Source organism: Physeter macrocephalus, chromosome 8 (assembly GCF_002837175.3).
Source record: "Physeter macrocephalus isolate SW-GA chromosome 8, ASM283717v5, whole genome shotgun sequence".
Lineage (NCBI taxonomy): Eukaryota > Metazoa > Chordata > Mammalia > Artiodactyla > Physeteridae > Physeter > Physeter macrocephalus.
In genome coordinates this window covers 119,160,743-119,176,681 of record NC_041221.1, presented here as the reverse complement: position 1 = coordinate 119,176,681, position 15,939 = coordinate 119,160,743, and the positions used below count along the sequence as shown (strand labels likewise).

Sequence of the window (15,939 nt, the reverse complement as noted above, 5' to 3'; positions counted from 1 at the left end):
TATGCCCAGGAGTGGGATTGCAGGATCATATGATAACTCTGTTTTTAGTTTTTTTGTTTTGTTTGTTTGTTTTTTTACTTTGAAGAAACCTTTACTGCTTATTCAAATGATAAATAACAACTCAGTACTTTAAGTTGTCCAAGCAGTTTATTCCTCTATAAGATAATGAATGAGCAAAAATGAGAATATTTAGAATGATATGCTCATTTCCCTAGAATGTTCAATAAGCAACATACTGTGTTCTTTCAGCTTAAAAGGTTCTAACTATATAGTATTCCACACAGCATAGGTCACCTATGCTGTGTGTTTTTAGTTTTTTAAGGAAGCTCTACACGTTCTCCATAGTGGCTACAACAATTTACATTCCCACCAACAGTGTAGGAGGGCTCCTTTTTCTCCACACCTCTCCAGCATTTATTATTTGTTGACTTTTTGATGATGGCCATTCTGACTGGTGTGAGGTGATATCCCATTGTAGTTTTGATTTCCATTTCTCTAATAATTAGCAATACTGAGCATCTTTTCATGTACTTGTTGGCGACCTGCCTATCATCTTCTTTGGAGAAACGTCTATTTAGGTCTTCTGCCCATTTTTTTTTTTTTTTTTTTTTTTTTGTGGTAGTTGCGGAGCACAGGCTCCAGGCGCGCAGGCTCAGGAGTTGAGGCTCACGGGCCCAGTCGCTCCGCGGCAGGTGGGATCTTCCCGGACCGGGGCACGAACCCGTGTCCCCTGAATCGGCAGGCGGACTCTCAACCACTGCGCCACCAGGGAAGCCCCCATTTTTAAATTGGGTTATTTGTGTTTTTTTGATATTAAGCTGTATGACCTATTTGTATATTTTGGAAATTAACCCCTTGTTAGTTAATTAACCACACTGTTTGCAAATATTTTCTCCTGGTCAGTAGGTTGTCTTTTAATTTTGTTTATGGTTTCCTTTGCTGTGTAAAAGCTTTTAAGTTTAATTAGGTCCCATTTGTTTATTTTCATTTTTATTTCCATTACTCTAGGAGACAGATCCAAAAAATTGTTACTGTGATTTACATCAAAGAGTGTTCTGCCTATGTTTTCCTCTAGGAGTTTTATAGTATCTGGTCTTACATTTAGGTCTTTAATCCATTTTGAGTTTATTTTTGTATAGAGTGTTAAAGAATGCTCTAATTTCAGTCTTTTACATGAGGCTGTCCAGTTTTACCAACACCACTTACTGAAAGAGACTGTCTTTTCTCCATTGTACATTCCTGCCTCCTTTGTCACAGATTAATTGACCATAAGTACATGGGTTTATTTCTGGGCTTTCTATACTGTTCCATTGATCTATATATCTGTTTTGGTACCAGTACTATACTGTTTTGATTACTGTTGCTTTGTAGTATAGTCTGAAGTCAGGAAGCGTGATTCCTCCAGCTCCATTCTTCTTTCTCAAGATTGTTTTGGATATTCAGGGTCTCTTGTGTTTCCATACAAATTAAAAATTTTTTTGTTCTAGTTTTGTGAAAAATGCCATTAGTAATTTGATAGGGATTGCACTGAATTTATAGACTGCCTTCGGTAGTACGGTCATTTTGACAACATTGATTATTCCAATCCAAAAACATGGTATATCTCTGCTTCTTCAACTCCTTGCTGGGTTTCCTGAAGTAATACAGGACTTCCTACTCATGTTATCTACCTAGGAGAAACATGAATCTGGCAAGAAAGCCTATTGCTGGTATCCTGTGTTACTCAGTGACCGGTTGGGCTGCTAAAAGTATGGGTCAAACACACTGGCTTGAGTTTTGTAGAAAAGCTATTAACACAGACACCTCAATGAAGAACATGCTTTTTCAGGCTGAAAAGGCTCAACACAATATATGAAAATAGAATCATATCACAATGCTGGGGTCTACAACTTTGAGAAAGAAAAAATAAAATCACACACACAAAATTCAAGAATCAGAATTAGAGGTCAGGACAATACATTTGTAGGAAAATGATTTCCAAACTAGAGAAGAATAAAAATACTTTCAGACATGGAGGTTTTTAAAAGTTTACATTCTTTGAACCTTTCTCCCTAGAAGCTACTGGCTCCACTAAAATGAGCAAGGAAACAAAGAATGAGGTAGGCATGAGATAAAAGAAACAGGAGATCCAGGCAAAAGGAATGCCCAGTATGGTAACAGGAGATTTAGATTTACATTTACAATACCTACTGTTATTAACTATCTTGAGAGGAGATTTCAATAACTGATGAGGAGTTTGGTGTTACATAGAGAGTACACAGAAAACAAAAAAATAAACATAATAATTACAAACTATAAGTAGAAATATTATACAGAAAAAGACAAGTAATAATCACTCACTACATGACTCACAGCCAAAATAACAATCACTAAATGTTCATCTAATCTAAATCTAACCCAAGTATATTAGGAAGATAGAAGGGATAAGAAGGGTACATATAGACACAGGGGCTGAAGGAGGAAAGAGATCTAAATCCTTATAAACCACAGCAGGAAGTCGCTAATGCTTCAAATGTACTAATATAAACATACTTATGTGGGGGTAAATCCTGTCAGAATCAACTGAACTTGAAAGTGGGGAAAGACCAATAGAGAGAACTGTCATTTTCACAAAAAAATCTTGTAGAACTATTTGATTTTCAAACTGGCCCATGGGCCAGCTTCTCACCTGCTGTTTTTAAAAATAAAGTTTTATGGGAATACAGCCAAATTCATTCATTCACATACTATCTATGGCTGCACTATGTCACAATGGCATTGTTGCGTAGTTGTGACAAAGACTGTAAGGCCTAGAAAGCCTAAAATATTTACAATACTGTCCTTTACAGAAAGAGTGTAATGTTGCTCTACATCACATGCAAGTAGAATCCTCAGTGGAGGTAAACTAAAAACTGAGGAAAACAGAACAAAAATTTTTTTTAGCAGGCTCATCATGTTTAAAAGTTGAATTTAAAATAAAAACACTGCCATGACAGATTTTTGCTACCAAATTGAGGCAACAGGTTATAGCACTAAATGCAGTAAATGTGCTTCCTGAACGCTGACATAATAAGAGATTCCAGCTTAGTAGAAACAATTTGGTATTCAGTGCAGAAGCAGTATGTCTTAATCCTCAGTACTAATTCTAGAACATTTATATGTAAAGACAATAACAGTGACAACAAAAACAACTAGTCCTGATAAATGTTATATACACCCCAGGAATCTTTCCTCAGGTTACAAGGGAAAAAGACATTCCAATAGCATCTGTTTTTTCTTTAACTGTTTTCTTTCAGTATATTTCCCGAGTAGCTACTAAAAATTCAATTCACTTCAAAGAAAATTCCTGATATATGAACAACTGTATCTGTAAAGTGATAAACTAGAAAGTAATTATTTTTATCAGGTGAGTTAATTTCACATGTTTTAGATAAGAAGTTCTGGGAATACAAAATAGATTTTGACTAAATGTATTCATGTATAATTGTTCAAAACCATATTTACTACTGTTACCAAATCCCTGCTTTGACAACTTGCTAAAAGCTTTAATGAACCGGGTATTTTTCTTTCCAGAGCTAGTTATATCTTTCCATCTTAGTTATAAAGTTTTAGAAGAACAGTGGTAATACTTGTGCGTTGTGTCTAGTGTTGACTCAAAGTAATACTGCTTTGATAGGAATCATTTTATCTTTGAATTTACTTAGCAATGCTGTTTCTCTGCCCTGTAAGATATCCCAGAGTTAACTGTGACTTAGTGATCTAATTTCAGTAAATTCTCTTAAAAAAAAAAAAAGTTGGGGGGGGCTCTAGAATAAGATTTAAAATTGTACAATTATGTATTAGTCTAATAAATGAAGATGTTATTCTTATATGTCATCCTCTATAACTGTGGCGGACTTATCTGGGGAGAATACAGGTTAATAAGAAGTGAGATTGGTTAAAAAATAGCCATTGCGTTGCATAATCCCAGGGTTGGCATTCACACTGTAGTTGTCACAATTGGAGTTGTACAGTATATTGCTTATGCACCCCTATGTACTAGCAGTGAGTTCAAAGAACATGAAGGCTTGAGTCTACAAGCTATATAGGTCTATAAAATTAAGTAGTTACCAATCAGGTATGATTACATAACAATTTAATAAGCAGAATTATGTATACCACAGCTTTAGGTTCTGTGATTATACATAATTTGTGTTTTTAAAGAAAACAGTTAACGGTATCAGCAAATAAAATTATTATTCTCTTGAAAGTACTTTGTTGACAAAAGTAGGTACTTTAACGTAAGATATAAAACATATTCTCATTCTTTATGCTTCTCAGTTTGACAGCTAGCATGTGATGACAATGTGGCTTACTTAGGAAATCTAAGAGGTGTGGGCATTTAACTTCCTGTAATCACTCCATACCAGAGAACAATTTTATATCTCTGGGCAAGTTTTGAATAGCTATAAATACAAAATCCAGTTTATACTATGAGGCAGTGTCCATGTCCTTAACAGTGGCTAGGATAAACACTACTCCATTGGTAGGAATACAATTGTTTAAAAGAACATAAGAAGAAGAATGGGTTGAAAATAAACAGCTTCTCTAATTAATGCCAATCCTTTTCAAACTCTTCCAAAAAAAACGTAGAGGGGGAAACATTACTAAACTCATTTTATGAGCCAGCATTGCCCTGACATCAAAGTCATTTAAGGACACTACAAGAAAAGAAAACTACAGGCCAATACCCCTGATAAATAACGATGCAAAATTCTAGACAAAATTCTAGCAAATCAAATTCAACAGTACATTAAAAAGATAATACACCAAAATTAAGTGGTATTTAACCATGGGATGCAAAGATGGTTCAATATCCACAAATTAATATATATGATGTACCACATTAATAGAATGAAGGCTGAAATATCACATGATCCTGTCAACAGATGGACAAAAAGACAAAATTCAACATCCTTTCATGACAAAAGCTCTCAACAAATTGGGTATAAAAGGAACATACCTCAGTTTAACAAAGATTATGTATAACAAACACAGAGCTAACATCATTCTCAACAATGAAAAGCTGAAAGCTTTTCCTCTAAAGTCAGGAACAAGACAAGGGTGCCTACTCTCACCACTTTTATTCAACATGGTACTGGAAGTCTTAGCCAGAGCAATTAGGAAAGAAAAAGAAATAAAAGGCATCCAAATTGGAAAGGAAGAAGTAAAATGGTCTCTGAATACAGATGACATGATCTTATACACAGCAAACCCTAAATACTCCACTAGAAAATTGTTAGAAATAACAAACAAATTCAGTGAAGTTACAAAACCAACATACACAAATCAGTTGCACTTCTACACAATAACAACAAAATATCTGAAAGAAAAATAAAGAAAACAATCCTATTTACACTACCATCAAAAACAGCAAAATACAAGGAGGTAAATGATCTGTATACTGAAAACTATAAGACTTTGATTAAAGAAATTGAGGAAGACACAAATAAATGCAAAAATACCCCATGTTCATGGAATGGAAGAATTAATATGGTTAAAATGTCTCTACTATCAAAAGCCATCTAGAGATTCAACTCAATCCCTATCAAAATTCCTCCAGAGTGCCAATTGAGGGATGAATGGATAAAGAAGGTATAGCATGGTAGACAAAAAATTCCTTTTATTTATTTGTTAGCTGTATTTCATTAATTCATATCTGTTCTTGATGGTCTGTTACTGATTTGCAAATCTGAGTAGCTCATGATTTGGGGAGTAGAAAAAATATTCTAATGGGGAAAAAACTGTGCAAATGGAAAAACTGTTAATGCCATACACATTAGTAATATGCTTTATAAATACTCAGGGTTGAAATTTTCATTCTTATAAGATGAATAAAAGATGTTATACATGTACATGCATACCTTGTTTTATTGTGCTTTGTTTTACTGCATTTCACAGATATTATTTTTTTTTTTTTTTTTACAAATTGAAGGTTTGTAGCAACTCTGTGTCTATCAAGTCTATTGGCACCATTCTTCCAACAGCATTTGCTCACTTTGTGTTTCTGTATCACATTTTGGTAATTCTTGCAATATTTCAACTTTTTCATTATTATTATATTTGTTATGGCAATCTGTGACCACTGATCTTTGATGTTACTACTGTAATTGTTTGGGATGCCAAAAACCACGCTCATATAAGAAAACAAACAACTGATGTTCTGACTGCTCCACTGAACACTGAGATGTTCCCCTGTCTCTCTCTCTCTTTGGGCCTCCCTATTCCTTAAGACAAAACAATATTGAAATTAGGCCAATTAATAACCCTACAATGGCCTGTAAGTATTCAAGTGAATGGAAGAGTCACATGTCTCTAACTTTAAATCAAAAGCTAGAAAGGACTAAGCTTAGTGGGGAAGGTATGCTGAAAGCCAGGATAGGCTGAATGCTAGGCCTTTTGCCCCAGACAGTTAGCCAAGATGTAAATGCAAAGGAAAAGTTCTTGAAGGAAACTAAAAGGGCTACTCCAGTGAACACACAAATGATTAGAAAGCAAAACAGCCTCACTGCTGATAAGAGAGAAAGCTTTAGTGGTCTAGATAGAAGATTAAACCAAGCCACAACACTTCCTTAAACCGAAGCCTAATCCAGAGCAAGACCCTAACTCTCTTCAGCTCTTTGAAGGCTGAGAGAGGTGAGAAAGCTGCAGAAGGAAAGCTAGCAGAGTTTGGTTCATGAGGTTTAAGGATAGAAGCTGTCTCCACAACATCAAAGTGCAAGGTAAAGCAGCAAGTGCTGATGTAGAAGCTGTAGCATATTATCCAGAAGATTTGGCTAAGATATACAATGCAGGTGGCTACACTAAACAACAGATTTTCAACGTAGAAACAGCCTTTTTGGGAAGAAGATGCCTTTTATAGCTAGAAAGGAGAAGTTAATGCCTGGCTTCAAAGGACAGGCTGACAACTCTTGCTAGAAGCTAACGCAGCTGGTGACTGAAGCTAAAACCAGTGCTCATTTACCACTCTGAAAATCCTAGGGCCCTTGAGAATTATGCTAAATCTACTCTGCCCAGGCTCTCTAAATGGAAGAATAAAGTCTGGAGACAGCACATCTGTTTATAACAGGGCTTACTGAATTGAATATTTTAAGCCCATTGTTGAGACTTATTGCTAAGAGAAAAAGATTCCTTTCAAAATATTACTGCTCATTGACAATGCACCTGGTCATCAGGACTCTGATGGAGAGGTACGAGATTCATGTTGTTCTCATGCCTCCTAACACAACACACATTCTTCAGCCCCATGGATCGAAAAGTCATTTCAACTTTCAAGTCTTCTTTAAGAAACACACTTCATAAGGCTATAGTTGCCATAGCTAGCTATTCCTCCTATGGAACTAGGCAAAGTAAGTTGAAAACCTTCTGGAAAGGATTCACCACTCTACATGCCATTAAAAACATTCATGATTCATGGGAGAAGGTCAAAATAGTAGCAGTAACAGGAGTTTGGAAGAAGTTGATTCTAACCCTCATGAATGACTTTGAGAGGTTCAAGACTTTAGTGAAGGAAGTAACTGCAGATGTGGTGAAACCAGCAAGAGAACTAGAACTGGAAGTGAAGATGTGACTGAATTGTTGCAATCTCATGATAAAAGTTGAATCTTTGGGGATTGCTTCTTATGGATGAGCAAAGAAAGTGGTTTCCTGAGACGGAATCTACTGGTGCAGATGCTGTGAAGACTGCTGAAATGACCACAAAGGACTTAGAATATTATATAAACTTAGTTGATAAAACAGCAGCAGTGTTTGAGAGGACTGACACCAATTTTGGAAGAAGTTCTATTGTGGGTAAAATGCTATCAAACAGCACTGCCTGCTACAGAGAAATCGTTTCTGAAAGGAAGAGGCAATTGATGCAGCACACTTCACTGTTGTCTTATTTTAAGAATTCACCACAGCCACCCAAACTTCAGCAACCACCACCCTGATCAGTCAGCAGCCATCAACTTCAAGGCAAGACCCTCCACCAGCAAAAAGAATACAACCTGCTGAAGACTCATGACTGTTAGCACTTTTTGGCAATGAAGTATTTTTAAATTAAGGTACGCACATTTTTTTAGACATAATGCTATTGCACACTTAATAGTCTACAGTACAGTGTAAACATAACTTTTATATGCACTGAGAAACCAAAAATTTCTCACTTGCTTTATTGCTGCTATTTGCTTTACTGAGGTGGTCTGAAATTGAGCCCCTGTTATCTCTGAGGTATGCCTGTAGTTTTTAAAATGTTTGATTTGGAAGAAGTCTTAGTTAAAAATACCAAATTTTATAAATTACAGCAATCATTTAAATAAATGTTTAAATTTCTCTAATAAAATTTTGTCAAATTTAACACTTTAAACCTTTCTTTAATTTTATTATTAAGAAAGCAATTAGAAATCATTCATTTAATTTTTTAAGTTCAAATTTTAACAAGAGGTTAAAGAGGTAAAGGGAATATAGACCAAAGATTTTATCTAACAATTAGACTAACAGTATTGACTTGATCTCAAGACCACTTAGCCAGTTAGGAACAAGCTAGAATTCAAAGTCAGGTTTCTGAATTCAGTCTAGTATTCTCAACAAGTTTTCTTCTAAACTATTTGAGATAACTTTCCCTCATTTTGTGAACCAACTCCAAGCCTCCCTCAAATCTTTTTGTAAAGAAATTAAATATAAACATAAGAAAAGAGGCTTGTTAATCAAGAGGGCTCAGGTTCATACCTTTGGCAGTGTTTTGGGTCTCTGCTGCAATGTGAGATGCCTACATTTTGCTTAAGGCACCGAGCTTAAGTGTAGGAACTCACAAGAGTCATACAACAGTCCCTGTCATGAGGGACTTCAAATTCTTTATCCTTCCTTACTTCTTTCCTGTCCATCTTCCTTCCTCACTTAGTTTCTCCCTCTTTATATTTACAGATATTTATATTTACATAAATATGCCTTATTATGTGAAGGCACAGTCTTACACATAAGGACACAAACACCATCTTTTGAGGTTCATGATCTTGCACTAATTTAAAAGGTTAAAACAAATGCACAAATAACTAACCCAAGGTAGAATGTGATAAACTTCATAGGAGAGACTGAAAATGTGGAGGTTTATAAAATAATTCAAATACAGCCATACTTCTTAAATTTAAATAAAATTATTTTGAAGCTTAAAAGGCTAAGTAATTGCTATTAACAAATAGTTTTTACACGTGCATGAAACAATCTTCACAATATTGGGGGATATGAAGGAAACCACAGCTTTCATTACTTGAAGTTGACACAGTGTTTGCCTTGGAAAATTCTCAGGAAACTGTGGTTTTCATACACCTCCAGTTTCTTCCATTTCAAATAAATTAAATTAAAAAAGGAAAACATCTCACTTTTTAATGGACACATTTTATTTTGGCATATGGGTATTTACTGTGAACACAAAGCATTTGGTGTTCAATTTTGAAAAGAATTTTGAGAATGTACATGTAAATATAAACAAGAGTCTAAAAATGAAAAAGCTCTCTTACACACCATGTTCATTCCTTTGAAATGTTGCCTTAAAACAAACTGATGCTAAATGAACTAGTACAGGTAGAATGCTAGTAGCATACTTTTAATATTAACTGGACTTAAATTCAATTCCAGATTTTACCTAATGATATAAACCAACACATTCATATTTGTATTTATTAAAAACATTTAGAGATATAATAAGAAACAGTCTATTCAGCTGGATCAGAAGAACTGTGGCAAACAAAGCAAAATACGCCTTAGAGTCCACATTTAAGAGAATGGGAGACTTTTCTGTATTCAACGAACTCTTAAAATCCCTACAACACCATGATTTCCAAAATGCAGTCTTACATATATGGGATTTATTCCATCCTTTTGTCCTAAACTTTCATTTTGTAGGCAGAGACCTGGGTTTAAAATTGGATCTGACATTTCCTACTGACTACCTATGACCATAGGTATATTTTACCTTTCTGGGCCCATTGTCTCATCTGTTAAATGAGATTATCATCATCTTCCCTGAGAAAGGTAACGTATATAAAGCATCTAACGAGTCAGGCAACTGGTAGATGTTAGCAAATATTAACTTGCTTCCTCTCATCCTGTAGCTGTTTAATATAACTGTGTTCTATTTCCTTCCTTTTTTCCATAGTGCTTAGCTGATTGCTCTGCATATAACAGATGTTTTGAATTGAGAAGCCCTTGAAATTCTGGCATTAATTGTCTGGAAATGTCACAGTTCTAGTCCCCAAACTCTCTAGCTTTAAAACTCTTGTACAAATATTAACTGGCTACTTAATCTTTCTAACCCCTTTCTGAATTTGGAAAATGAAGACACTACCAGTATTACTACACACACGTACACACACACGTGCACACATGAATGTTTTCAATATGAGATCACTGTGGTAAGATCAATTGAGGTAATAATGTATATGGAAGAACTGTGCAAGCTCTAAGAAGTAACACAAATTAGTTTGTTCTGCTCTATTCTGATGGTCAGACAGCTTCAAATGTACAGAGCTCTATGTAATAGCCTTATTTCCTCTTTGGTCATCTTTCACTAACCTCCCTTCCTATGGCAAACTAATCAGTCTTCTCTCCGTGACACTGCTACTTGCCTCATTTTTATTCCAGAGGTTTAATTTATTAACATATTTTGATACAGAACATGAATCCAATCAAAGAATATCACAAAGGACATAAAACAGTAGCAAAATAGTTGAAATCAAATAGCTTGGGAGGAATCTGAAATCATTTTAAGCAAGGCAATTTCCCTTGGCTCTAAATCCTCAAGGGTTCCATCAAGAACTCTGATGAAACAGAACTGTTTTCCTTTTCTCCTTCTCCACCTCCCTTTCCTTCCTTCTGTTTGGAGGAAGATACCAAAATGGCAGAAACGCAATCAGGTTTTGCTTGACAATATTTCAGTTAGATCCTAAACTTTCTATGTGAATATTATAAATCTCATGACTACAAATGTAGTAATATGCAAATGAATTTACTATTACAAAATAAAAATGGATAAGCGAATACAGACACATTTCCCCATTTTTAGGATGACATTTCACACAATGGAAGGTTTAACGAAGGGTTGTAAATGAAAGAAGATACCCTAAAAAAAAAACATGATTCTACAAATATTACACATACATCAACTAATAGTAACCTTCCAAAGTGAAAAAAATCTGACTGAAAAGTTAAAAAAAAAAAAAAAAGACAAAGGATATTTTATTTTGGATAGTTTCAAGTTAAAATTAAATACTATTGTCAAGTTTTAAGTGTTGAAATTTAAATGGAAACATAGTATTAGCCAACTAAAAATAAATTGCTTTTTATCCTCATCACAAATTAAATATTATTGAAATACTTTTAGAATGCGGCAACCAGAAAATTCAAAAAATTTTTTCTGGTAAAAACCTTAAATTATTATTTTTTTAAACTCTCAAGAGGAAACAAATATGTTCTACCATATTTTTATACAATTACCACTATTCTATTTAACATGTCATTATTTTGTCAGAAATACAGATAGACCAAGACACAAGTTAAAAACTATAACAGAACTAAAATTTTTTCCTCTCTATGAATGAATGCTATGAAATAAGAATATTTACTGTAAAATCATGTTAGTATAAAATAAGGAAGCTGTTTGCAAAATTATGCTCATGACTTTGGTGTTGCCTTCCTGACAAGGACCGTGACAACGACAAATCTTCCCTCCCCTCAAACACACAAAAACTTTCATGTTCTGGCCTTCTTACAATAAAATGCTTTAAAATTTAACATGGCTAAAATCAGTGAATTGCAGAGAGGTGAGTGCTAGTGTACATAAATCTAGAATCAGAGTATTTTTTTCCTTAAGGCTGGAATAGGAAAATTGACATTTACAGTTGGAGATTCCAACACACATCTCTTAGTCAACAATAAAACAAGTAGGTAGAAAGTCAGTAAAGATGTAAATCACCTGAACAACACCATCAATCAGTTTGACCTAAATGACATTTATAGGACACTGATCCCAATATAATAATATTGTTTTCAGGTGCACATGAAATATTCACCAAGATAAGCCACACCCTGAACAAATAACACAAATAATAAAGTTAAAAGAATAAAAATCATAAAGAGTATGCACATGGATCATGGAGAAAACTAACAAAAAGATACCTGGAAACCCCCGATTGTTCAGAAATTAAACAATGTACTTCTAATTAAACCATAGGTTAAAGGTGAAATTTCAAGGGAAATTTAAAACATTTTATAAACTCAAAGAAAATAAAATATATCATATTTATAAGATGTAGCTAAAGCAGTGCTTAGAGCGATATTTATAGCATTAAATGCTTATATTAGGAAAAAAAGAAAGGTCTAAATCAGTAATTTAAGCTTCCACGTTAAGAAACTAGAGAAAGAGCAAAGTAAGCACAAATGCAAGAGGAAGAAATAATATAGATTAGAGCAAATGTGAATAAAAATGAAAAAAGAAATGTAATAGAGTTATAAAAATCAATTAATCCAAAAATCTGTTCTCTGGTGGAACTGTCACGTAGCCTTTAGCAAAGTGGGTAGAAATGAAAAAGAGGAAATACTAAGAATGAAGCAAGTGACACAAATGCAAGGAGTAGAAGATCTGGGTAAAAGTCCTAACTGTGCACCTAACAGTGGCATACCCTTAATTAGCCCACTTCATTCTTTCTGAGCTTCAGTTTCCTTACTTACAAAAAGGGGGTAAAAATAATTTTCATAGGGTAAATGCAGGGATTAAATAAAATATTCATAAAAACTATTTGGAAAGACTAAAAATAAAGAGTCTTTATTCTAATTTGTAAGATTAACAGACTAACTGCTATCTAACACACAAATGCCACATTAACTTCAACATACCTTTAAGGTCCTTGAGGGTGTGGTATCACAGCAAACCAAAATTCATAAATTACCATAAAAATATTTTTTGGTGGCAGTAGTAGAGCTCAAATGGGGAAAAATCATTGTACACTAATAGTAACTGGCTTTTTAAAAAAATAATCACACCAGGTGATTGACTGACTGACTGACTGATTTTTTAGTAACTGGCTTTTGGTAAGTTTTCTCTTCAAGGAAAAAAGTGAAAGGAAAAAAGTAGGTCAACAATACAAATAAGGAACTTTTCCTAAAAGAAATACAACCCCTTGCAGAAGTACCTTTTTGCAGGTTTTTTCAAAGTTGATATCATCACCAAGAGCAGATTTAGTTACTATATCAGGTTTCAACTCCTGTAAAAGAATAAAACAAACAAATTTTAGTTATGAGCCTTATTTTAAACTGTCATTATTATATGTTCCCATGTTTTGCTTTTAAGAAATCCATTATTTAAAGAAACTACTACTTATTTTAATGACATTTCAGGACATTGGCAATTCTATCAATTTATAAAGAAATGTAGAGATTTACAGAGAAACAATTTTAATTCTTACTTTAAAAAAATATTTATTTATTTATTTATTTATGGCTGCATGCGGGCTTTCTCTAGTTGTGACAAGTGGGGGCCGCTCTTCGTTGCAGTGTGTGGGCTTATCGTTGCGGTGGCTTCTCTTGTTGCAGAGCATGGGCTCTAAGCACGTGGGCCTCAGCAGTTGTGGCACGTAGGCTCAGTAGTTGTGGCTTGCAGGCTCCAGAGTGCAGGCTCAGTAGTTGTGGCACATGGGCTTAGTTGCTCTGCGGCCTGTGGGATCTTCCCAGACCAGGGCTTGAACCCGTGTCCCCTGCATTGGCAGGCAGACTCCTAACCACTGCACCACCAGGGAAGTCCCTTAATTCTTGATTAAAAAAAAAAAATCTAACACACAAAACACTTTTCTATTATGGAAGGAATTAATCCAGATATTTTAGAAAATTAAAAAACACAGAAAAACAGAAAGAAAAATAAGTAAAATTACCAGCAATGTTTACATGGTTATAGTTTTATTATACACCCTTCTACAAGCTTCTTTAAAAGAATTTAAGTTTGATATGCATTCCACTAAGGGAATGAAGGATGACTTTAGATCATATGAAAATGCAATTTTTCTACATTAATAGTTATCAAGTTATTCTAATACAGATAAAAAAATGAACATTTTAAAAAAAATTATTGTCTAGAAGAAAGCTAAATAGAAAAATCAGTTGATTTTGAAACAACACTGAGTGACAGTAAGGTGGATATGTGATGTGACAAAAAACTGTGCAAACATTAAGTGAAAATGATATTTAAATTATACTTTAAACAAAAACAGGACCATAGTATTTTGTAAACTAGCTTTATTTAATAACAGGGCAAATGTCTATTTTTGGTTTTTTTGCTCGTATTTATTTAACCAAATTCTTAGCACTGGACATTAATACATTTTCTGATTTTTGACCTTTTTATAAATAGGAATGTGATGACTATCCTTGTACATACTGGTTTGTGTAACTCCTTCTGAAAAATTACCACAGATTCTATATTAAAAAGCTATATTGGAGTTTTGGAAGAAGAGTGGAATGGAAAAAAAATATCAAATATTGATAATGATTATCCAATGTCAAAAAGATCAGAAAGCACTGTTTGAGAGTAAAAACTCAATTTCATTTTGTGTACACTAATATAAATGTGAAAAATGTGTATGTAAAACAAATCCATATAAAAAGTACATAAATAATGGACTCATTTTTAAATTGTATATGTGTGTATATATAAAAAAGTTCATTATGTGACATATTTTGGCTGAAAATGTCTTTAAGTTTGATGAGCTAATTTAGGAGATGGCCTCCCTTAAGCAGTTTCAAGTTAATAAAGCTATTTAAATTATAGTTAAAAATCCAGATTTTAAGACTTGCCCCACGTTTGTCAATGGCTGGCTACAAGCACGGTTTTTTACTCTGTAAGACAAAAATCAGCCTAAAGAGTGAATTGGTTAAATTTTATTGCTAAAATGAACTTAATAAGTGCAGAAGGTAATGATACTACCTAAATCTCAACCCACCCACATATTCCCTCCAAAACAATAAATTCAACAAGGAGTACAAATAAAACCAAACATGAACCGTGCCCTCAGCATTATTAGTAGATAAATACCTATAAGCAGAGAAACTAACACCAAATTCAACAGCTGTCACTGCTGCTATAAGCTTATGAATATACAGAGCCAGAGAATGAAAGACTAAGATACTAGGAGGAAGAGAAGAGAGTGGAGTGCAGGACATGCATTAATGACAGACAAAAAGCACCACAAGAAAGCAAAAAGTACTACAAAAGGTCAAAGTGTTGAACACAAGTCTCAGACTTGGTAATTCACAGCACTACAGAGAAGGAAGGGCTTGAAAGTGAGTGATTTTGAAGGCGACAGCCTCAAGAAGCACTGCTTTGAGGAGAATTAGATAAATAGGGGTTGTGCACTTCCCTTTAGTGATAATAGTGTAGGTAAAGGAAAGAAAGAGAAATTAAGGACCCGACAGAGACGAAAGAAAATACATGTAAACCAAGTCCTCCTTCTCATTATCCACTAAAAAAATGTCACTTTGCCATACTGACATAAGGTGGGCCCTGTATAAGAAATGTTTACAGTTCAGAAAAGAAAAAAAGTCAAATTCATATAAAATTAATTTAAGAAGAAAAATGTAAATCAAAACATTTTATCTGATTCTCTCCTAAAAACTAAACATCAAAAAGACAACTGTAACATAACCCTGCAAACTTCATTAGGGAGCCTCAAACAAGTAGTTGGGGCCTATACAAAAAAATTTGCAAAATGAGAAATTAAAACACCGAAGAAGGGCTTCCCTGGTGGTGCAGTGGTTGAGAATCTGCCTGCCAATGCAGGGGACACGGGTTCGAGCCCTGGTCTGGGAAGATCCTACATGCCACAGAGCAACTGGGCCCGTGAGCCACAACTACTGAGCCTGCGCATCTGGAGCTTGTGCTCCGCAACAAGAGAGGCC

The 15,939-nt window shown here is 34.4% G+C and overlaps 1 protein-coding gene across 3 annotated transcripts in view; it reads right to left on the bottom strand.

Annotated features, from left to right (window-relative positions):
* Nucleotides 1-15,939, bottom strand: part of SRFBP1 (serum response factor binding protein 1) — a 60,483-nt gene that overhangs the window by 9,302 nt on the left and 35,242 nt on the right. For all 3 annotated transcript variants that reach the window (XM_028493160.2, XM_028493159.2, XM_007116225.3), the window contains one exon: nucleotides 13,185-13,256. In XM_028493160.2, coding sequence (XP_028348961.1) covers nucleotides 13,185-13,256 — 72 coding nt within the window. The remainder of the gene's footprint in view (nucleotides 1-13,184; nucleotides 13,257-15,939) is intronic.